Genomic DNA, 24469 nt, shown 5'->3' with positions numbered 1-24469 from the left:
TTCTTGAGATTGATGTTCAATTTGTTCTGGAACCTTTTGTAAAAGCTTTATCTCTCGTTCGTAAGAAATGTGACAGCAGTAGTGTTGGCCTGTGCCTTTCATCGATGATCTAATCTTCCTGCTTTCTGGCAGTGCAAGCAGACATGCAGTAAGAATTTACTTTAACGAGAAAATGTTGTGTGGATGGAAGGTGCACTTTTGAGGTGTAAACATTGCCTAATTACCTGATCGGATCAAATCCTAAAATATGTAAGCCATGCTCGAGTTACCCCAGCCAATTTGTGCAAAATTTTCGCCGAAAGAAGTGCCTTTGAAAGTGCCACTTCTCTTGCACCATTTTCCCACTGATTTCCTTACGTTGACCGTGACGGCATACTTCTCTGTGCGCGGGGCTCAATTTCTGTGCAATCTGTGTGTCGTCAAACGGGATGTGTACAGTAGTAATGAGATGGGTGGAAACCGAAAATCCCCAAGCGAAGTTAGCATGAAAACGCATTGCAAAACAGCTTGGTAGTTGGTGCGGGCCACCACAACCAGTTTTCTCTTCTGCTGCCCATTACAGGTGCTCTATATTTGTGCTAAAGAGTTAAATTATAGATTACATCATTTAAAGTACACAATGGAGCCAAAAATAAGATAGGGGCGTAAAGTGATGAAAGTTGGCAGGCTACCATATGCAGGCTACCGTATGCAATGCTGGAAGCCAAACTAGTGTTTGGCTTGCAGTGAATGCACTTCGTCAGTAGATTCTGTGGCCGTGATTGGCTAACTGGTTTGCAGTGGCATCACGCATCGAGGAAAATTGGTCCAAGAGTGATTGGCAGGTGGTGCAGTACCACAGCGGGTGGGGAAGGCAGGCAGGCAGGAAATGGGACTGGCCTTGTCACCAAGGTGGCAGCATTCTGCACTGCCATTTGGGAGCTGCAGTGCTCCTAAAATTGCCATTTTTTTCGTTACCTTGGGCAGGTATTTTATCACCACAGCGGGCATAATTATTCTTCTATGGCGCTTTGCGACTTCTTCGGTGAAAAAACTTTGGAAATGCATAGAATCGAAAATGTGCAATGCGAAAATTTTTTTCAGCAAAACGATCTTTTGGTCATCGTGATCTGACCTGTATGCCCCTTCATCAAAATGACCAGTCTCACTATATACTCCTTCTCAATTTTTGTCCGTAGTTCAGGATCAAAATGTGCCTAGTATTAGTGTTCTCGTCTTTGAAGCAGAAGCAGAAAGGGGGGGTGGCTGCGAGGCAAAGTTCGAGGCAGTTGGCACACTCTCTTGACATCAAGCGAGTTCATACACGGCTGCACACAAAATATGGACAGGAATACGGAAATGTCGACGACATCATTGGCGACCTGACCTAATGCACACTTGCAGCACACAAGCCCAGTTTTTTACACTACACGCGCACTTATGCAACACAAAATATTGTCTGAAAGTAAGTCTCTATGGAAGCGGGAGAAGGGTGTCTCCAATCTCAAGTTATTTTGCGATCTCACTGACGAATGGCCTGAACATGCTTTTTGAGAAGGCGATACTTCTTGAGAGCTGCGCTGCCAGTTAGGCTTCCGGACAGGACAATCCACTAATGTTCTTCTGAACAAGTGGGTTTGAGCCAGTTGGTACTCCTTGGCCAAACACCTGTAAGCATGAAAAATTTTGGATGTTGGCCGTGAAGAACAAGGGCAGTTGCTCTCTGTCCTTTGTCCTTCACTTCTTACGTCTTGTGGCCTGGGAGTTTTATATAACTTCACACCTATAGAATTCCAATGCACCATTCATTGTTTTTAGCATGTGAACTAGCTGATGTTTTTAGCGAAACATCTTTGAGCTTACCTTGAGAGAGAGAGAGAGAGAGAAAACGTTTATTGTGAGAGCATTTACGGTGTTCTTGTAGGAGTGGCTCCCTCTTCACAGGAATCCATGAGCTGTCTTAGCAGCGGCTGCCCTCTCGATAAGCAGGAGCTGGTCCGAGAGGCAGGGGCTGGACAGCAGTGTCTCCCACTGCTCTGGGGGATTTGAAATGCGGGGAAGGGGTGGTAGGTGCATGTTTTTTCGACACTCTAGGATGATATGTCGTAGTGTACCAGGTTCTTGGCAGTATTTGCATTCTGCTGGATACTGGGTGGGGGATATCCGGTGAAGCCTAATTGGATGCGGGAAGGTGTTGGTTTGTAGGAGTCTAAGTGTTGTTTCTTGAGATTTCATGAGGTTTGGGTGAGGTACCCTGTTTGGTCAAGGTAAGCTGAAACAAAGTACCTCCAGACGGAAATAGCTTACCTTGACCAAACAGGGTTTCTGCAACTCGTCTCATATTGCATGTAGCCTCGGACCTCTCAGAGATAAGATTGGTAGTGCGGGTTCTCTCTTATGTGCCGGAAACATCATTGCCCTTGTTGAAGCAAGCACCACGTTTTCCAGATTCCTGGCACATTTCACGCAATACCACTGTCATTGTCAGGCACGAAAAATTAAGGTTTTATGTGTCTATAATAGGCACTGAAAACTGTCATCTAGACACATGCAGGTGTCAAATACTACTCTTTAGGCATTTATAGGTTCATTTGATACTCTTTTCAGCAGCTTATTTTAGGACAAATTTTTGACTTGCAAGGAAGACAGCTGACAAATCCTGTGCTGTGGGAAAGTAATTTAATTTTCTTTGTGGAAAGGAGCGAGACAAGTATCGCCATAACACGGAGAGGCGGGCTAGTTGGTTTGACATCTTAACGGTAACTTTTGCGCACTCAATACGGGGACACAGAAAAAGGTGACACGAACACAAGCGCAGACTAACAACTAAATTTTATTAAGAACATATCACATTTATACCCTCAACGTCCTTCCTATGAACACTGCGCATGGTCAGAATGGTGCCCACATTGTCTAATCACTAAAAACACTTTATTGAACAATCTACTTCATGCTGTTTAGCAAGTCAATCTCTTTTTGTGACAAGGCTATGATAGACGGATTGCTTACGCACCTTTCCGTTATTTTACACATGTGCCATGCTTCCATAATCTCCCTGGTAGTCCGATTTGGGTGAACGAACAAAATGGTCGTCTTATAGAACATCACTTCGCACTTTCCTGAAGTACATTTCGCACAATGCATTGCCAAATGTGTATATGGGCGTCCTTTTAGGCTTGACAAATGCTCCCTCAGCCTGATGTTAACGCATCGGCTCGTCTGCCCGATATAGTGCTGCCCACACGTGAAAGGGATTTTGTACACAACATTCTTTTCACATTCTACAAACTTCATCGTGTGGCTCATAGAACACTTTTTGTTTTCCTGCTTACCCCTTCTTCTCCCACAAACTCAAAAAAGCCGCAACTCTGTACGATGTGAATGTCGTTTTTTAGGCAAGAAACAAAGTGGGACGTGTTTTCCCGGCGGTGAATAAATTATATGAAGAAGGGGTAAGCAGGAAAACAAAAAAGTGTTCTATGAGCCACACGAAGAAGTTTGTAGAATGTAAAAAGAATGTTGTGTACAAAATCCCTTTCACGTGTGGGCAGCACTATATCGGGCAGACGAGCCGATGCGTTAACATCAGGCTGAGGGAGCATTTGTCAAGCCTAAAAGGACGCCCATATACACATTTGGCAATGCATTGTGCGAAATGTACTTCAGGAAAGTGCGAAGTGATGTTCTATAAGACGACCATTTTGTTCGTTCACCCAAATCGGACTACCAGGGAGATTATGGAAGCATGGCACATGTGTAAAATAACGAAAGGGTGTGTAAGCAATCCGTCTATCGCCTTGTCACAAAGAGATTTACTTGCTAAACAGCATGAAGTAGATTGTTCAATAAAGTGTTTTTAGTGATTAGACAATGTGGGCACCATTCTGACCATGCGCAGTGTTCATAGGAAGGACGTTGAGGGTATTAATGTGATATGTTCTTAATAAAATTCAGTTGTTAGTCTGCGCTTGTGTTCGTGTCACCTTTTTCTGTGTCCCCGTATCAAGTGCGCAAAATTTACCGTTAAAAAAAGTATCGCCATTTCAACAGATATCCGTGGGTAGGGCGGTTCAACACTGAGACAAAGGCTATAAAAGCCGTGACAAACTTATAAAGTGCCGCACAAGACGAGGGACAAGAACACAGGAGACGCACAGTGCGCTACTAGTATGCGTCTTCTTCGTGTTGTCCCTCACCTTGTGCTGCGCTTTAAAACTTTGCCATGTGCCAACTCGCCCAAACCACTTCTCTGACAAACTAGCACCATCTCGATGTTTTACAGCTTGAAGTTCCGCCTCCCTTCAGTCGATATTTGCGGCAGAAAAAAAGAATGCTTAACATTGACGGAAGTTGGCAGAGCATGCTTGTACTTTGGAACGCCCGATGGTGTTGTCACGGACTCTTCCCCTTGGCTCCTTTGGCCGTTCAAGCTGCTGTGGCCAACCCCCTGCTCTGTAACGGGTATGCACATCTGTGCTGAGCCGGCCCATAGGCTGGGAGAGAAAGAGGAAGGCGCTCGGTGGTGTCCGTGCGCGTGCTGTTCCGAGGACATCAGAGCTGCCTTAGCTGCCACTGCTTTCCCGTTTATGCTTGTAAATGCAGTTTGTATGTTTGCTAAGCACATCCCCTATGCTGCCACATCACAATATCATTCCAACTGGAATGTCAGAATGTTTGCCAGTCAAAACCTTTGCCAGCTATTGTATTGCTGGCAATCCCGCTGTTTTCGTACAAGACAGATTTAAGCTTCGTAATGGCTCTGTCAGCAACTGGTCCCTCAGGGAGAGTGGACCTCCGAAATGAGCTCAACATTTTGAGTCAGAGTGGCACCCAGTTGTCCAGTTGCTGAACACTTTCTGCTAAGACAAGCGCACGAATTCGCCAGCTTTAGTTCATGTGTAGCGTGCTGTAGAATAGTCTCTTGTCGGCTGCGAAGCTGTTAATCACCAAAGTGTTTGTTGCAGTAGTTTTCCGCCCTTAGCTGAGTTCCTCAGGGGTAACAGTGGGCTCTGGTGGAAGAAGCACAATTGGTAACTGCTCCTTGAAGAACGAATGGGCCTGTAAAGCCGCTTTCTTGACTGATTCATTGACAAAACAGAACGAACTTCTCAGCTCTTGCATACTATGGCTACTACTGACACATAACATTCAGCAGTTATGCACTATACAGTTGAACCTTGTTATTAGAGGCATGGATGTAAGAGACAATCAGGTTTAAGAGACACTATTCACCCACATGGATGGCTGCCCTATCTTTCCCATTACTTTGACCTGGTTTAAGACAGGCATTGGATGTAGAAGATAATTGGTTATATCTTATCCTTGAATTTTGATAAACAAGCTCACTTGCAACAGACATTTTAACTTTAGATGTGGTGCCACCAGTCGCTAACTGCAGTTGTGTCCATTGTGGAATCAAAGGGAACGACAGATGCGTGCAGTCGGTATTTGTAACTTTAGCAAATGCAGAGTGATTCAGTCAGCTGTGAAACGACGATGAGGAGCTCCGGCAATATAAATGCAATGTACCGTCATGCGTACTAACGTGACCGTGCATGCTGGGTTTTGCGCGTGCCAAGAATACCTGAAGGGCGCGATGGGCTCTCCCGCTCGCGTAGCTCTCGATCAAGAAGCGCCGTAGATGCTGAGTCCTGCAAGCTTGATGAATAGCCAGAGCTCACATCGGAAGAAGCTGTGCACTCTGGCTATTCATCAGGCTTGCAGACTCAACATCTACAATGCTTCTTCTTCAGACAGTGTAAGAAAAAAAAAAGCTGGAAAAAGCTGCTGTAAAGAACGGTGTAAATAAAGTCATGAAGCAAAGAAAGATGCCGACTTATTTGATAGATTCTGGGGCAAAATAAATTATAATAAACCTTTTTCAACATGCTGTAGCAATTTTTGTGCTTATTTTAGTCTTAGGGCACTTCATTGACCTAGAGGATGATCAGTAAGTGAAAAAATGGTACTCTGCTTATAAGAGACCTCTCATATGATAGACAGAAACTGCTTCCTGATACGTGTCTCTTGTAAAGGGGTTCAACTGTGTACTGGTTAACATTACACAGCAAGCAAGATTCTTTGCAACTATGACAGCTAGATTGCAAGTGCCCTTGACACGGCAAATGACGCTGCTGCGACCAGATTACTTCACAAAGCGCCCAGATGCTTGGTCCATAACCTCAGTCTCCTCTTCCTTCTTCATGCTACATGGGCTGTATTTTGACAGCCGGCAGTTTCCGCGTGAATGGTGGCTAGCTGGGGACTTGTTCTGGGGGTCGCCTTGAAACTTTTGTGTGCGAGAGGTTCATGTGCTTTTCTCTCAGGAGCTGACGTTTACTTTGAGCGGCAAGTGCGCGGCTGTGTCGCATTGAGTCTTGTCTTCTCGTGTTTTTTTTATTGTGTCCGCAATGGAAGGGGCATGTTTGCAAAAGTTTTCGCCATTGACATGCGAACACAGCGCAAAAGAAGAGCATAACACGAAAGAGTTCTTGCGGATAGGGGTGATGTCAAGCTCATCCGGCAGTGACATTATCTGTGGTCTTGCTCCATTCAGGCCTCCGGCGGCCTAATTTTTGGGGTTACATCAGGTTGAGGTGGTGGCAGCGGCTTGAGCATGGGTTTCTGCGTTTCAGCGTGTTTGGCGTGGCGCACGGATTTTACTCACAAACAGCGAGCAGAAAATGCTGAGTTGTGGGCTTCTGAAGCGTGACCAGAATAATCAAAACGAGGACTCGAACAATCCAAAAAGGCGTAAAAAAAATCCAATAGCCAAGAAAGGTATTTTTAGGTGCCAGGCACGAGTCTTGTAGGCACGATAAATGGTGGTGGAAATGTTTCCATTTTCTTAGTTCTTGCTTAAATGTTAAATAGGCTTGATACGGACTTCAGGGAAAATATACGCATCTTGCCTAAAGCTTGGGTCTCTAGTCATTGCCAACTTACCATCAGGACCATCTTTATCTTTCAGTCAACAGGCTGTATTCATCCATGTACACTTTTGAAATTGCCAATGTAACAGAGGTCATAAATTAAAGTTTTTTGTTTTGGCACTTGTATTTGGGCTTCGGTGCCCTTGTGCTGCTTGAACTATACTACGTACCAGAAGAGGGGTGGGTGCTTTGTTGCTGCAGTAAAAACTGTGGGAGTGGCTGTTTCCCTAGTGATATTTGCAAAACAACAATTACGTAAGGTTTCAGAGTAGATTTGCTCATTTGAGTGGGTGACTTATCACAGCCATACCATTTTATTCGTATTTTGTGACTTTTAAGTACCATAAGGCCAGCTTGAAACATGTGCATTACAAATGTGAGCACCTCAGAGCTTGAGGTTGCAGGTTTGGCCATGGCAGCTGTTTTTTTTCGTGAAGGCACAGGACGTCCTTCATTGCAGTGCCTTGAGCCCTGCCTAGTGAGGCGATATCATCCCAGCGCTCTGCCTTACGTGTCCTCTTGTCTCCCAATTTGAGCCTCTTCATGGCTTCACATGAATGGGGTCGTTCATGCTATCCATCTGACACCAGAGGAGCTGGACAGGCCAGCCCTTGGTCGGGGCACACAGTGACGGGGTGCTTGGTGCGTGCAGTGCCGCCGCTGTTTGTGGTCGAGTTCCTGCACCGAGTGGTGGACACGTTTGTCGACTACTTCAGCGACTGCAGCGAGTTCCTCATCAAGGAGCACTACGTGGTTGTGTACGAGGTGGGTCTCTCCGTTTTTTTCTTTTCCCCCCACCCATTCCACTTCAACTGAATTGGTGTGCAACAAAACTCGAGCAAAATCTCAATTTCATGCTCTTTTATTTTTCGATATGAAGGCAAAGGTCAAATCTAAGGCCATTTCCCAAGTCATGGTCTCTAGGCCGACAAGGCAGCGAGTGAGGTGGGAGAGGCTGTTTTTGGGAATTCGAAGAGAGAGAGAGAGAGAGAGAGAGAGAGAGAGAGAGAGAGAGAGAGAGAGAGAGAGAGAGAGAGGGGGGGGGGGGGGGGGGGGGGGGAGAGAGGGAGGGAGGGAGGGAAAAAGAAAAGGGGGGGGGGGTGAAAGCTAAGTCAATGAAAGCTGAAGAGGGCAGCCCACTAACAGCAGGGTGGGCTACTCTGGATGGCGGCAAACAGAAAACAAGGTGAGGAACAGGAGTAATGCATCACGGCAGGTATGGATGGTGGTAATGATGATAACCCAACTTAAACATCAAAACATGACACTGTAACTGGCAGTCTACAGCACCCAACGGGAGGTATATGTACAGAGGGTTCACAGGACATCCAAGGGGTTACCATTACAGTAGCCTTGTTATTAGAGCATGAAAAATTGACACTGTTGCTGACCAAGACCCATGCATAGGGTAGCATTAATTTCAGCTGTGTGTTTAAAATGTTGAATTGTGCAGTGACAAAAGGAAAATCCAATGGTCCCGTGTATTCAGAAAACTCCTCCAGTGTAACCCCACACACGTGCATGAAAAAACCAGGCTGGAGAGGAGAAATTTGCTGCGTTACATTGGGTTACACTGGGTTACACTTAGTTGCACTCTCTCAGCTAAGTGGGAATGACGCATTGGAGGGAGTGCAAAAGATTCTCGCAGCAGTGAGCTAATACGGCAGCGGCGGGCAGGGGTGGTACAGGTGGAACAGCACCAATGTCCCTGCACTGCACCCAGCTTTGCTGGTCATCTTGCTTTACAGAATGGAAGGGCACTGGAGTTTTTTGTTTCACCAGTTTAGTTGTGCCAACTGTGCCGGGTTTACATTTGTCATTTTAGGTGGCTTTTGTGTCTAGTAAACCCAAAACAAATCTGTCTGCAAGAATTTGTCGTCCGCCGTATTTCTCTTGTATTGGATGTGCTGTGCAAGCCCGTGGGCCTTGTCAAACAAGCACCAAAGCCATTGTCAAAACTTGCTCTTAAGCTAGTTGGTTCGTGACTGTGTTAAAAAAGAATATGGCACTGTAAGCAGATGAGGACAGAGAGACACAAGCTACATTTATGGGTGCCAACTTCAAGCAGTGTACTATTCATGAAAAAACCATGCCTATTAATACACGGAACCCGAGTGCACATAATGCAGTGTGAAGAGCAGTGCTAACATGGCCCCGAATAAGCTTGCATGCTGCAAGAAGCAGGTTGTGCTGGCGGTGTCATATACAATATACAGTATCTCCTGATGCTGTGGCCGGGTGTTTCAATGATCGTGCGAGAAGGGCGCACTGGCTGGCTGTCAGCGGCAGTACTTGGCACTTGGCAGATCACTGTGAGCCGTGCGGCTGCGTGCCACACCTGGACCTTTCTCTTGAAGGAAGGAACAAACCAAACGGAAAGGGGAAGTATTGAAAGAGCAGGGGATAAGTGTGTTAGCAGACCATCACTAGTACTAAGTGACGAGGAGATTTCTTTCATAAAAAATGGCTGCCAGTTTCGAACGTGCTGTAGACCTGATGGTTCCATGTTGGTGTGCGGCAGTAACGTGTGTGTGTGCTTGCACTGTCAGTCTAGTACACGTCTCTGCTATGATTTGTTTATCTATGCTAGTGTTTCACTTTATTTTTGCGCTCGTGTTAGCACTTTTTGCTCTTCATGTTGCATTATCTGTACTTGGGTGCCGTGTATAAATCGGCGTGGTTTTTCATGAAGACACTGTTGGAAGTTGGCACTTGTAAATGTCGCTTGTGACCTTCTCCGTTGTCATCTGCTTAGCGCCATATTCTTTTTTCAACACACCAAGCCCGGCAGTTTAGCCCCCAATGCCATCCAGAAGAATGGTTGCAAATTGGCGGGTACATTGTCCAGCCCAAATGAGAGAGCACCTCATGAAGCATGCCAAAGGGGTTTTGCCTGCTTGACGTGGTGGAGGCGAGCCAAAATGAATGTGGCAACTGCGGTGCTGAAGGGTCCAGCACCAGCTGCCAATGCCTGCGGCCACAGGCAGTAAGGAAGTGGGCCACAGGTGGGAAAAAATTCTTGCGGACACATTGAGGGACCCGTTCCAGAAAATTATTTTGGTTGATTAAGGACGCATGCCTTAAGGATGCAATTTTAGTCAAATAGTGGCCGTGCAGGTACCTAATACTGTAAATGTCTTTTATTTGTGAGCTTACTATTTTTTAAACCCAAACAAGCAGTGACAAAGAATGGTCCTCCCATTTCTGTATTGTTGTACCAACGTTGCCGATATTATGTTGTGTGCAGTTTTCCTAGAGGCCCAAGTGGGCCCCCATGTACCTGTGGGACGCTGTGTAGCTGGCTTCTCAGCAGTGGGCCTGCGCGGGTGCAAAGGGGACCGCCCTAAGTGTGCAGAGTGCTGTGCACAGTTTGTGAATTATGAAGGCCCAGTATTCTCAGTGGACATTCATGTGTTTGCAGATTGACCTGGTTTTGAACTGTGCATCGCAGTTTCCTTAATTGCAGATTCTCAAAGTATGACAGCTGTAGGTCACGCATTTTCCAAGTTGAAGGCTTCTCAGTGTACAAAAAGGCACTTCCCGGGGAAAGTTCAGCAATTTTTAGGGGGAAACATGTGCTGTAAGAAAGCAGCGTAGTATTATTACTTGAGTGCATGTTGCAATTTGGTCGATTAGCAGTGATGAAAGTATTCGCTCAGTTTATGGCTCTTCAAAGTGGGCCAAAACTGCAGGGCAGTTGTCCGCTTCGGTCACACGTATAAATTTTCCTGCTCAAAGTTGTTGTTTTTTTTGAAGGGGGGGGGGGGATAAATGTTTGTGGTATCACGTATCCCAGTCATGAGGAAATACATACACAAAAATATGTGGCCAACTTTGTTCGATGACCGTGCTCATGTTCCCGGTATCATATTTATTTCTTTATGCACAGTTTCCTGCAGCACCAAGAAGGCACTGCGGGCAACTATGAATAAATATTGGTCAAATATCAGAAAATGCGAGAAGTGGCAGTCTCGGTGAACTCGTGACCTTTGACATTTTTGCTACCACCTAGAAGAAGAAAGGTCAGACACCTGCCATTAAACACGAGGTAGCATTCCAAGAATTTCAATTTGGCTTGGTGGCAAAGTATGATGCAAGAAAGAGGGAAGTGTTGTTTGTTTCCTTGCCTGGTTGGGTGAGACTCGCTGTTTTGTAAACCAGAGGCCACATTGAGCCGGCATCACTAGTGCAGTCTCTGCCTACTGCTTCAAAAAATAACAAACAGAGTGCGAAGGACATGGACAAAGGAGCGCAAGTAGACTGGATGAGCGCTCGTCCAGTCTACGTCCTTTACACTCTCTTTAATTTTTTTGAAGCCATGAACCAACTCGGCCAACGAAGCACTTTCTCAAGTGACCTCTGCCTTCTGGCTGTGAAGCTCAGCAGGCGGTTGTGTTGTGCAGCTCCTCGACGAAATGCTGGACAATGGCTTCCCGCTGGCAACGGAGTCCAACATCCTGAAGGAGCTCATCAAACCTCCCAACATCCTTCGCACACTGGCCAACACAGTCACGGGGCGCACCAAGTAAGTGCAGAGGCTCCTGAAGGGACTGTGCTTTGTGTAGACCCTCACTGAGGGAGCCCCGCAATTCTCGCTCTTTGCCATGGCGACGGTGTGGAGCAGCAACTCCTGGACGTGTGCTCATGAGTGGCCGCGTGGGAGCCTGCTGCTCTTCTGTGGTGCCGACAGTGTCCGAATGGGGTTCGAGTCGTGTTTGACGGCGCTGGGGACGAGATGAAGAGCAGAGAGGCAGAGGACGAGCAGAGCAGAATGCAGGCCTGACCAGGGGCGCAAGTGGGCCCCCACAAATCCAAGTCAGGACCTGCGAAAATGGATGAGGGCCAGGCGTTTACGGCTTTGGGGAGCTTTTCTTGTCTTGCCTCCTGTCGTCTGCATTTGTTAGCTCTAGTGGTGCAGCTTTTGTCCAGAAAGAAGGGATAGGACGGTGGGGCGAGTGTATTGACGTGGGGACAGTTTACGCTGCAAAGGTTTTCAGGGGTGGGGCCCATTAGCCGAGCAAAAAACGTCTTTGGTACTGGCTCGAAAGGGCTCAGGTTTACTTGCAAGTTACCGACGGAAGGCCTGTTGCTGGTGTGTCTTTCGGCTTCAGTAGACCAGAGTCAGTGAGGACAGAAATAGCCCTGAAACAGTGTGCTCCAGGAAAGTCCTGGCAGCACACTGAATGTCCTAAAGGGTCGAAGCCTCGGGGGTTTGCCGTCTCTCATTTTCTTTGGCCCTCCTGGGCTGGCCATGGCTGTGTCCCGTTGTTTTGTGGTGAAAAATGGGTGGCGCCTACTACCGTCAAATACGGCGTCTGCTCATGCTCAAATAAGGCCCCACTCGCAATAGTTCTTGACATTTCAAATTTCCCTAAAAGACAGTGGTTAGGAATGACTCGGAAGAGACATTTGACGGATTTAGTGGTGGAAGACTAACCGTGCTTTGGGATTGCCAGAAATAAGGTGGCGGATGAAATGGCCGCCGTTGCTGCCCTACGAAACACAGCAGATGTGACACTACCTCACACACACCTCAACCCACACATCGGGCAACAGCTTCGTAAAACACAGCAAGCACACTGGAGCAGACAACAAACTGCACATAGTAAAACCACACTTGGGACGATACACAACTGACTCGCACGACACTCCCACCTGTTCACCGGACCTTCGAGACTCCTATGTAGCAGGTGTGGAAAGGGCTATCCATAATCCACATCCCCTTCCAATGCAAAGCACTCGACACAACACGATGCAAACATTTCCCCGAAATTTACAGAAAACATATTCCACTGCACCCAATATACTTTTCAGAAAGCCCGCAATACCATGTTTTCCATGAAGCATGTTTTTAAGTTTTTAACTGAAATTTTTACACCTCATTTCTTGTCGTGTATAGTTACAACCTTGCCCTCTGCACCAGCCATCTTCATTGCCTTTTGTTTCATTTCACTTTTTTTTTAACTGACATATTTTAGTGTTTACGTTTGCACAACTGTCATTAAATAACTTTTTTTTGGTGCTCTTTGCCCTAGTTTGCCTTGGCCCATTAAACACCGACCATCATCATCTTCTTGGCATTAACCAACTCTGCCCTCATGCTTCTGCGCTGCTCAAGCTGCTCAGGTCAATACTAAGAGTGTAAGGAAGAGATAAGAAAGCCCAGCTGTGTACGGGCACAATCCCAGAGTCCTCGATTTTCTGACCAAATGGTGCTCACAGCTAATCTTTTTTTAAACTGGCAATGTTCCTTTTCTTCTTCTACATAGGACACAGAGAGCGCAAACTTGTCTACCTTTGTGCTCCTAGAGTAAGCTTTCTTGACAAGGCATTGGAACCGTAACACTCACTACTTTTTTTTATTTATTTCTTTTTTTTTTTTTTTCAATTTTCGCCACAACTCGTATCTATACACTTTCAGATTCTTGTGCATGTGGGCAGGGACACTGGAGGTGCAAGTGCTTTCAAAGCAAACCTTTAGTGTCCTCACTCATGCCGTTGTATGCCAATATGCCCTGCAGGAAAGCCAACTTTCTCTGACGATGATGATGAATAATCGATCGTGGTGAAGCGAAAGAAAAAAACTAGGCTTGTGTGAATAGTGATATTTTAGTTCGAAGTGAATTCGAAGCGAATAGTCCTTGGGGTCAAATTCTTTCGAAGTGAATTCGAATAGCTGTCAGGTGTCACTGAGCTTCCTGTCACTGAAACACTGAGCTTCCAGGCCTGGCGGGACCTTCATAAAAAAGTTCTATACAGTGGAATCTTGATGATACGTTTTTGGGTGATACTAATGTCGGAATTAAATTTCTGATAAGTGCCGGGGAATTTGGATTGTTTCCAATGGGAAAAATTTCGGCTCTTACAAATGGATCTGCGCGGCTCAGGGATGATATGACCGAGCCAGCGAGGCGCCCGACCGCCGAGCAAGCAAGCGATGGCGACGTACGGGCTCTCTCTCTCCCCTCTTGTCGCTCTTTCTCCAAGAACGGCCGGGCTGTTGTTTTCTGCTCGTGAAAACGTGCCGTGCACTTCACAGGCGCGCTGACGCTGCCGGGGAACCACCCGCACGCTGCGCGCGGTGCAGCCGGCGGCGGCGTTGGCCGCGAAGTGGTGTCGGGAGCTCGAGCGACCGCTTCTAAGTGCTCTCTAAAATGCCGCTCAAGGCACGCACGAAGTTGCTTGTGCGGTAAAGGAGCTTATAATGTGGGCGAAAACGGTACTATAAAACATCATCCGCCCCGCTAGTAAAAGCGCCCATGCAATACCTGCCGGGGTGGTAAGCCTAAACATGTCTGGCGGAGCCAGACGGCTGTCTCGAGCACTTTGAAACTGCCGCCATGAGGCGCGCGCCTCCTGATTGGCGCAAGTCGTCAAGCTCCTCTCACTGCCGCGCGCGACGCGCGTTATTAGAGAGTTTTAGCATAGCGGGTACCGTCCGCTAACGCTACGGCAGCGGGTAGCGGGGCCCGACTGGGAAGAATGCACGGGCATGGCGTAGGCCGGCCCGCGGAACTAATTCCCCCCACCGGAACGAATTTTCACCTTCCCAGTTGGGCCCCGCTACCCGCTGCCGTAGTGTTAGCGGACGGTACCCGCTATGCTAAAACTCTCTATTTTCTGAGCGAGGCGTCAAAAAATCGCACGCGCAACGCCGACGCGCCCGAATCGCGTGCAAAAACGCGCCATGTGAGTCACGCTATGACAACGTTCCGAATGTGGCTTAGCTTGTCTTGGCTCCACATCTAGTCAAGATGTAGGTCTTATGTCAATGGCACTGCGGCTTGCCTAACGAAACCGAAACTTGAACGCAGTTTTGATAATCGTTCACCTCGAATACTTCGAAATATTGTAAATTTTAAATTCGAGTCGAAGCGAATTCGAATAGTGTAATATTCTTTCGAATATTCGAAGCCCCCGAAAATTCGCACAAGCCTAAAAAAACGCTTCCTGTAGCCAGAATCTAGCCTGGGTCCCTCGTGTTATGAAGCCGGCGTCTATCCGATTGCTCCATTTCGACACAGTCCAAGCGAACGCCAAGCAGCAGGTGCCGATTCGTGCCGTACACCCCAAACCCAAATGTTAGGCCTACAGAGTGCTCGCCTGAGAGTTGCTGTGGGTATTTCACCAGAGAACCTCTGGGCCCATGTCATCTACTCAGAATGCGTCTTCCAAGGCACCTCAAGAATGACTCTTCCAAGCCACAGTGCAATGCCACGTCAGCCTTACTGCCGAAGCGCAGTGTGCCACTGGTTTCACCTACCGCTAGTGCCAACACCCGCCACACACCGCAACCACGGTTGCTGAAAGACAATTACACCGTGTTTCATCGACCCCGCTTGGGCCTCAACCTTGCGTCCTGGCCTCCCCGCACCCTCTTTCAAAGCTTCATGACGGCAAGCGCGATTCCCCAGCAGGAATTTTACAGCACCATCGTTATTCAAAGGGAGACGTCCCAAAATGTAGTCGTCGCAAGCACGCCCAATGCCAGTTATGCCATCACGCTGAGCAAGATTACATCTGTGCAAATCGGCAGAGTGTAATACCAAGTCATGCTATACATGAAGCTGGGGAGTTGTCCTCCGCTTGGATCCAGATGCAGCAAATAAAGCTTTTGCCAACCTCCTGCAAGCCTCAGCTTATACATGCTCACGTCATGGGGCGCACCACCTTCTCAAATTAGGTATTCACAATCCCTTTCTGAGATCCCCAAAGACCAACGGTCCACCAACTCACTCGCCTTGCCATCACCCGTAGGGGCCGCACGGGACTGCACAAACCCATCTCCTCTGCCTTTCAACGCCCCCCCCCCCCCCCACCCCCCCCCCCCCCCCCCCCCCCCCCCCCCCCCCGTCTCACTCCGCACTCGCATCTGTATGCCTCCCATCCCCAAGCACATGCGCCCTTCCTTCAATCAAGGCCGAAGACGGGCCTGCATCACCCAGCTCCAAGCAGAATAGCACCACAAACTGGACACCCGATAGACGGACATCGCTTCGAGCACAGTTTGTCCCGCCCATGCACTGGTTGTTGTTGACTCCAAATTGGCTACCATTACCTCCCTCGCCCTTCTCCACGCACGCACCACAACGGCTGAAGAGACAGCCATTGCTCTGGCAGCAACCACGGCTTCCTCCAACTACATAGTTGCAGCCTATACAGTAGTTGCAGCAAGCCTGTTGCGGACTCTACCGTATAGGTCACATCTCACCCTCAGCACTTAAGATTCTGACCTCAGTTAAGGACCCCTCCCACGCATTGAGATTTTGTTGTCCCCAGGCCATTCTTCTCTCGAGGGAAACAAGGCGGCTTTTGCACCCTCCACCTATCCCCCTGTCCCTTCCCGGTACACTGAAATCTTGTATCGTTACCGCAAACTCTGGCATCAATACCCGCCTTCTCACCCATCCCTCAGCACACAAGCAGCTCGCATTTGGTGCCAACTACAGCCCAACACATACAATTAAACCCCGTTATAACGAGACGGGCTATAACAAAATAATGGGTGTAACGAGCAAATCGTAATCCCCCTTTGAATGTGCCCTCAGAAGCCAGTTTATCTAAGACTTTGTTTTAACAAGGTAAAATTTGCCTGTTGCAGGATATAACGAACAAATTTTGTTAGGAAATAATATTTTGGGCCAATTTCACGTCGGTAAGCAAGGCAACAACTGTATTTAGTAGGGGTGTGCGAATATTCGAAACTTCGAATATTCGATTCGACTTTTTTGGTATTCGATTCGATTCGAACGACACTTTTATGGTTCGAAATATTCGAACCACCCAAAACTAAAAAAAAAAAAAAAAATTCAGAGCGTGTCTCAGCAGCAAAGTGGAGAAGCATATACACGGCGAACGGTACGTGCTTTCGCAGACTGTATCGGTGTTGTTGTTTTCTGCTCGCGAAAACGCTCTGCGCATGCCCAACGCGCGCTGACACCGCCGGGAAACCACCCCCACGCTGCGCGCGGCGCGGCCAGCGGCGTCAACATGGCGTCGGCTCCAGACGCGAAGTGGCGCGGGCGCTCGAGCGACCGTTTCTAACCGTTCTTTAAAATGCGGCTCAAGGGAGACACGAAGTTGCTTGTGCGGTAAAGGAGCTGATAATGCATGCGAAAACGGTACTATAAAACATCATCCGCGCCGCTAGAAAGCGCCCGTAAAATATTTGCCGGGGTGCTAAGCCTAACCATCTCCGGCGGAGCCAAGCCGGCTGCCTCGATCTCATCGCAAGTAGTCAGGCTCCTCCATTCTGCCGCGCGCGTCGTGCGTCATTTTCTGACCGAGGTAGGCGCTACCGCGGGTGCGAAATCGTCGATGCGGGCGTGAAAATACAGCGCTCGCAGAGCCGAGGCGAGCGAATCGCCTGCAAAAACGCACCATGCGGTTCACGCTTGACTGTTGCGGCGTGTAGCGAGCTTGGGCACAGCGAGTGAGAAGACGAGCGCGGAGCTTCACGTGCTCCAGAAAGGACTGCTTTGCGACATGGGGGTTAAAAAAAGCAGAAAAAATCACGAATTTCTTCATACGAAAGTAAGAGGAGAAATAAACGAAAACTTTTTTCAGCGCTCAATTTTTTGGTCTGTGTTGGTTCATACAAATTTCGGATGATACGAATATTTTTCGCGGTCCCGCAAGATTAGTATCATCGAGATTTTACTGTATCAGCGCGCGGCAATGTGCACGGGCTCGGGCATGCCAGCCACTAGTGTCTCAAGTGAGCGGCTGCTTTCGGTATCTGGTGGAGTCGTGACGAGCAGGAGGTTGTCACTGCTCCCCGAACATGTCGAGCAGTTAACCTTTCTCCATGTTAACATATAAGTGAGTGCAGACCTTAACCTGTTGAGTGCAATGGTATTGTGTAATTTCTAATTTTACTTTGTATGATTGGTTGTGCAATAAAGTTGCAGTTTTTGTGTCTCTAGATGGTGAAAACTTTAATTTTACAAAAAACATAAGTATTTGTATTCGAAAAATATTCGATTCGATTCGAACTTTGTTTTTATTATTCGAATTCGCTTCGAAATTAAAAAACTGATATTCGCATACCCCTAGTATTTAGCAGTTCAAAAACTCCCGCCATGCAACCTCCAGCAATGTGCACGAAGCCAGATGGTGCGCCATGCGTCCGCTGCGCTCGCGAAGCCGTTTCCACCTTCATCTCGCTGCACACAGCATGCAGCCAATGCATGCGTGATGCAGCACCCATGGCTGCGGCGCGCTTGCCTGAAACTGTTGTCACTCGCCCACATGCGCCGCGGTAGCCGCATTGGTAAAATTCTGTCTTTCTTTTCTTTTTTTTTTTTTTTTTGTGCTTTAACCTCATCTTTTATCATGCTGCACGTGGGATTGGAGGAGCATGAATGCGCTAGGCAGGAAGCGAAAGTGAAAGACCATAATGCTAGGCCAGATAGCGGCTGTGATAAGAGCCGTTTCGTTGGACACGAAGCTGAGCGAGCCATCGCTCGCATCAGAATGATACATCCACGTTCAGTTATGGACTTCACTGCAGCAAAGTCTGCTTGAAATAAGAGTTAGGTTTTTTGAACTGCAATAAGTAGGTGTGTGACTTTTCCTTTTTAGCTCCGGAATGGGGTTATTTGCGGTGTACTGCCATGCGGCGAGATCCAATTTTGCCCACTATTTGTTTAGGGTAAGTTCAGTGCGCAATATTTTCAGTAAATACCCGCTACGGCTATAGCGAAATATTGGTCATAAAACGAGCAAATGGCAGCGCCTCTTCAATTTTGTTATTACGAGGTTCAACTCCCCTTCCCTTTCCCCCTGCAGCTGCCCCTTTTTGCTGCACTCCAAGCACCACCTGCCACCTCGTGTGGGCGTGCCCCTAGGCACCACCCTCCCTCCCTCTTCGTTCCCCTGATCAGTGGGAGCACGAGCGGGCCAGCTCACAGTGCAAGGACCGGGAATGCCTCGTCACTCACTCCCAGGCTGCTGCGCTGGGGGAGAGAGAGAGAGAGAACTTATTTATTGAGCATCTAAAGGAGGTCTTGTGGCCCGTTGGAAGTGGTTCCTCGTTTAGTGGATCCCGTACGATGTCATGGTCACCTGCGCCCGGTCGACCAGCGCAGCTGCTGTGCTAGCACAGGCTCGCGGAAGCATGCTTGAGAAATTGTAAATTTCAGTTTTCTCATTCTAAACAGCTAAATATTCGCTTCAGTTCGAAAATATTTGCTTCGATTCGCAACTATTCAAACAAAATTATTATTCACTTCCTATTCGCTTTGAAGCCAATGGTCACCATTCGCACACTCCTGGTCATCACCCATCATAGTCACCGCTCTACCATCTTGCAGCAGAACAGGGAGGCTGATGTCGCATTTTTTTCGGCTGCCACACATCCCAGCAAAGCCCCTGGATGCGTTGCACCTCCAGGTGAAGGGAATGCCGAGGAAAAGCAAAAGGGTTTGCTGCACGTTGGGTTGCCTCTGGCGTTTCATTGCTGCTATTCTGACAAAATGACTGCAGATGAGTGCCCTTCTGTGTTGTGAGGTGATGAATGGACAATTCTGTTGGGCTAGGGTGCAGCGACACCATCTTGGGAGAAGAATTGCCAGTGCTTTTGTGAGGCGTCGTTCCAGGGCTGTTCGGTGGCACGCTTGTGGGCAGGCACCACGAGGAGAAACCGAGCAAAGCTCCAAACGAGGCACATCACTGACAGCACCCTAGTTGAAGGGAGGTCTCGAGAAGACAACAGCAAAGCTTCGTCACACTTGGAACCAAAGCTGCTGTAAAGTTGCGTTCTATCTGCGAAGCGGAGCAGTGAGAGAAAAATCGTGCACCCCTGCGTCAAACGACTATAATGGTTGAAAGCGAAGCTTCCTTCTTTTGGCGGATTCTTTGGTTGTCGTCTCCTAAGTTTTCCAAACCCAACCACGTCGAAATGGAGCGATCAGATAGACACCGGCTTCATACCTTGAGGGACCCAGGTTCAATTCCAGCCGCCAGAGGCGTCTTCTTTTTTTTTAACTTCAGAGTTTTCACGTTATCAGTGAGAACAATAGGTACAGCTTCACTTTAAAAAAAAAAAGGCAAACGAATGTCACCACCATCACGTGTGCTGCGTGCAAGTGTGGCGGTCACGCCAGTCGCATCGCTCACTTTTGCCACTTGCGTGGCCGGCCAAGTATGGGCTTTAACTCAGCCGAACTCAATGCAAAGGGTATATTTTTCGTGTGTCTTGAATGGAGCGTTCCTCATTTTCCACGAGGCGTAATTTTGTGTACCCGAGTTCATTGATACAGTGGTCTGTTCACATCTTCAAACTTGGAAATACTATTCCAAGTTTCAGAATACGTATACATCGTATTATTCACTTCAGTGTTTTGAATATTTGCACTAGTTTCCAAGAAAGCTTCCGTGCGCAGGATGGATGTATGGCTATTGGCTCAGAGCGACGCGTATAGTGTAGGACAGCGGTTCTCAGCCATGACTGCCCTGGGGACTTCTTTTGGGCTTCCAAAAGTTATGGGGTACTTCCACGGTGGAGCATATGTTGGTCGGTGTCATAATGTCGAACAATTTGCACTTGCAGCTTACGTCGCCCACACACTTATCGAGTGCCCGCCTCTTCTGCTCGACGTTAATGACGATGCTGTCGTCATGTCAAACAATTTTCTCTTGAATCCAGAAGTCTTCTGAACACCCGCATCCTGCCTTCTCTGTGTCCGTTTTTCCTTCTCGTAGCTGGCGTGTTGGGCAAAGAGCACCCGTTAAAATATGTGTAACGTGGAGAAACTAAACGTGCACATAATGCGGCCAAGCCAGGTTTTTGCATTGCGAGCAAGTGCTGGCGAAATCAAGCAAAGAATGGCGGGGGAAACGTTTTGCAGGGGGCTTCACAGACCCCTCCAATGCTCTCGCGGACCCCCGTTTGAGAGCAACTGGTGTAGGAGACAAAAGCAGCTCTGTTAAACAGCTGGAAGGGGGGTGGTCTAAACCCTGCGAGCTTTGGATGCGTGGATGCCTTGCGGTTCCCATCATTGAAGCGCGATGATTGGCGGACAAATGACTAGGACACTTTACACCGCGTGATGTGCCCCTAAAATTTGGCACGCTGTCTTGGTATCGGAGGCGTGTCGTCAGCTCGTGTGGTCTGTTCTCGTGCAGCCTGAGCAGCACCCTGCCAACAGGCCAGCTGTCCAACGTGCCGTGGCGACGGACGGGAGTCAAGTACGCCAACAACGAGGCCTACTTTGACGTCGTCGAAGAGGTGGACGCCATCATCGACAAGAGCGGCTCGGTCATCTCGGCTGAAATCCAGGGCTATGTGCGTTGTGGCTGCCTGGCCTCCTTCCTTACTTGGAAGCCCGTTTTGGCCCTCCTGAGCTATTCCTGGCTGTGCAGATGTTGTTTGTCCCAGGTGGATTTCTCCCGAGCACTGGTGGGGTGGGGGTGGAGAGAAGTGGCCAGGGAGGGCTGTCCTCTTCTTCGGTGCAGGAGGCTGAAGCAGGGGTGTGTGTGTGTGTGTGTGCAGGTGGACTGCTGCATCAAGCTGAGTGGCATGCCAGACCTCAGCCTGACCTTCGTCAATCCCCGGCTCTTCGACGATGTCAGCTTCCACCCCTGCGTCCGCTTTCGTCGCTGGGAGGTGAGCACTCTCTGGGAGCCGCCCTCCCAAGAACTCTGCTTACAGCTTTGCAAGCCCTCTTTGCTGCTATATCGTCCCTTTTCTTGCTTTTGTCTCTCTGTCTTTTGGCTCGTATTAGCGCTTTGACTGGCTTCTTTTTTGCTACTCGGTGCTTACCGTACTTACCCGATTCTAACGCGCACTTTTTTTCCGCAAAAATAGGCCTAAAAATCGCATGCGCGTTAGAATCGGATACGAAACCGAAACTGCCGAAACAGCTGAAATTTCGTTCCACCCATCGCCATCGCCATCTCAAGATTGCGCGAAAGCTTTTAGCAACAATTTTTCGGATCTAGGCGCCTAGGCTTTTCTTTCGGCGTTCACATAAATCGTCAAATTATTCCACTTGCGTGCTTGATAACAGCAATGGCAGCAGCGGCAACGAAGGTGCGCCGCTTCCGCGGCTTACGAGCGGCTCCCACGCGTTCACAACGAGCGGTTGGCTGAAGCGTATGCCTCTGGAGAAGCTCGCGGGATGGGCATGCGAGGCGTGGGACACGATCCCATCGACCATGGTTGAACGTTCGTTCATAAGTGTGGCATCGCGAACGCACTTGACGGCACCAATGACGAGATGTTGCGGTCAGCGGAAGGCGACAAGGAGCTCTCGGAGAGCGACGAGGAGTGATATGAGTGAGATTACTTCGGGGAATAAGTCGCCCGTTTCTCTCGCATTCGTTTTTCTTGCTCACAAAGTTTCTTGCGCGTTACAAACGGAGGTGCAAGTTTTTTCGGTTTTTTGCCGGGAAAATCGGGTGCGCGTTAGAATCGGGTAATTACGGTACTTCACTTTCTTTGTCCTACGGCGCAAGTTATATGAGCAGGCAGACTGGTGCACTCCCCAGCTTCCCTTAGATCAGGGTTTGTGCACCTACCCTACTTGCATGTCATCACATTCCGGTGTCTTGCGGCGAGCACTGTTCTACAGCTTTTATGTTTCTTATTCTGGTGAAGTACGCACATTGATCCTCAAAGCTCTCAATTCGTGGCCAATCCCCCAAGTGACACAAACAAAGGAACAACATCAACTTTTGTTCCACTGCTCTTAACGTGGCTGCTACTGCTCAGACCCGGGTTCAAATTCTATTTGATTGCATATTACGTGGTCCCCAGCATGTTGTCAGAACCCCCACCCCCTTGTCACTTCCTATCTGAAGGCCGACACGCCAGTTTTGAACTCAAATGGGGTTCGACGAGAACAGAGAATTGATCGCTTCCAGTTGGCATTGACCTTCATTTTACACTTAGACGGACCATTGTCAGTTATTGTCAATTTTCTGAATTGGCCTGCAAAGCCCCCTTCCCCTCCACGTTTTGCTGTTGGCTTCATGCAACTCGACCCTCCACCTCAAAAGTTTGCCGACCCCTGACATAGCCTGTTGTTTATTTTACTCTTTACAGTGGCAGCCATTTTCTTTACCGCACAACAACTACAATTCCACAGAATCACATTAGAAATCTCCCCCTGAAGACAAAGACAGTTGTGCAGTGCCTCTGGTGGACCTTTGATTGTCTCTATTTGATTTGCAGTCAAAAATTTGGTACTATTCATACAGCCAACACTCATGCATTATTAGAGGGTGTGAGAGATGTTTCACTATAAAATGATTTTTAAGATTTCCTGCCGGCTTTAGTTCTGATTTGCAGAGCTGAGAAAGCATTCAGCATTACCGTTTGCGCTATGAAATTGCTCAAAAATTGCCCACACAGCCAAGTGCGGGGTTTCTCTTCAGGACCCATAATGTGAGACCTTCTGCGCATTGGAGATGTGCACACCCGTGCCTTGCTCTCTTGTGCAGTCTGAACGGGTGCTGTCCTTTGTGCCTCCGGACGGGAACTTCCGGCTCATGTCCTACCACATCGGATCCCAGAGGTAGGCCCTTCTCCCAGAAGATGGGTCCTCACATGAGGGCCTGGAAGTGCTGGCAGCCCTCGCACAGGCTGCGTGCAGGTTTGCTATGATCCTCGCGTATGGCCTGCTGCCACAGGTGACGAGGTCCGCCTTTCACTGCATGCATTGCCGTGTGCAGCTTGGGCGCCTTGCTTGCACTGATGTGCCCGCACTACAGTTGCCCGTATCGGAGCGTGCTTTCGGCAGGTACTAACATGCGCGTCATTTTTGTATCCCATTTCCCGGGACAATGGACGAATTGATTGGCTGCATAAACGTGAAAAGAGCGAATTATGGGAGGCCAGCTGGACAACACACGTGTTCCTCACTGTAACTGTAACCCCACTGCCCTTAAAGGAGCCATGAAGAGAAAATACAACTTCGTTTAATTTGAAAGACCTAGGATTCAGTATCTCACTCAGCTCCATTACAGCCCCAAAAGATGTTTTTTAACGAAAAAAAAGCAAGAAGTATTTAAAAACTTTCAAATTTTGCGTCACAGTGACGTGTTATAAGCAAGAATGACGTCACACGGGCCAACAATAAAACAATTTTCAGTGCGTTAACTGCACGTTAGCATTCAAATGATGCGGTCAAATGGAACTAGAGACCCCATTACAGACGTCCAGTCATGTGTCGTTGCGACAGGTCAGTTAGGCGGCCGCCAATCGCGCAAACAAGGTTCCGTGACGTCATAGAAAAGTTGCGGGAAATTGGCTAGGGGGTCGCGACTGCTTCACACGTTTTCTTTAAATATCTCCGTTATTTGTTCGAAGATTGCGATGATATTGGTATCATTGTTATCGGGACTAAGCAGTCTTTCTAATAAACCCAACTTGTATTTTGTCTTCGTGGCTCCTTTAAAGGGACCCTGCAACACTCTTTGTGCAGTGCAAGTAAACCTGCGAGACGTTTAGATTAGACTTCCAGGAACACCCGAGCCAAATATTACACGTGCACGTGAAGCGGTAAGCGCGCAAATCGCCGTGAAAGACGCGGAAAAACCAACCGCTCTCTCTT

General features: G+C 48.3%; 1 protein-coding gene across 2 annotated transcripts in view; it reads left to right on the top strand.

The window, feature by feature from the left end:
• The window catches only part of LOC144179756 (AP-3 complex subunit mu-2-like), a 53320-nt gene that overhangs the window by 10565 nt on the left and 18286 nt on the right, over positions 1–24469 (top strand). For both annotated transcript variants that reach the window (XM_077708198.1, XM_077708205.1), the window contains exons 3-7: positions 7564–7676; positions 11315–11436; positions 21039–21198; positions 21406–21519; positions 23358–23431. In XM_077708198.1, the coding sequence (XP_077564324.1) occupies positions 7564–7676; positions 11315–11436; positions 21039–21198; positions 21406–21519; positions 23358–23431 (583 nt within the window). The remainder of the gene's footprint in view (positions 1–7563; positions 7677–11314; positions 11437–21038; positions 21199–21405; positions 21520–23357; positions 23432–24469) is intronic.

This window comes from Haemaphysalis longicornis, unplaced genomic scaffold (genome assembly GCF_048455015.1).
Source record: "Haemaphysalis longicornis isolate Haplotype H1 unplaced genomic scaffold, Haemaphysalis longicornis Haplotype H1 scaffold_1, whole genome shotgun sequence".
Lineage (NCBI taxonomy): Eukaryota > Metazoa > Arthropoda > Arachnida > Ixodida > Ixodidae > Haemaphysalis > Haemaphysalis longicornis.
The sequence above is the reverse complement of the archived record's forward strand: the minus strand, read 5'-3'. Positions and strand labels throughout refer to the sequence as shown.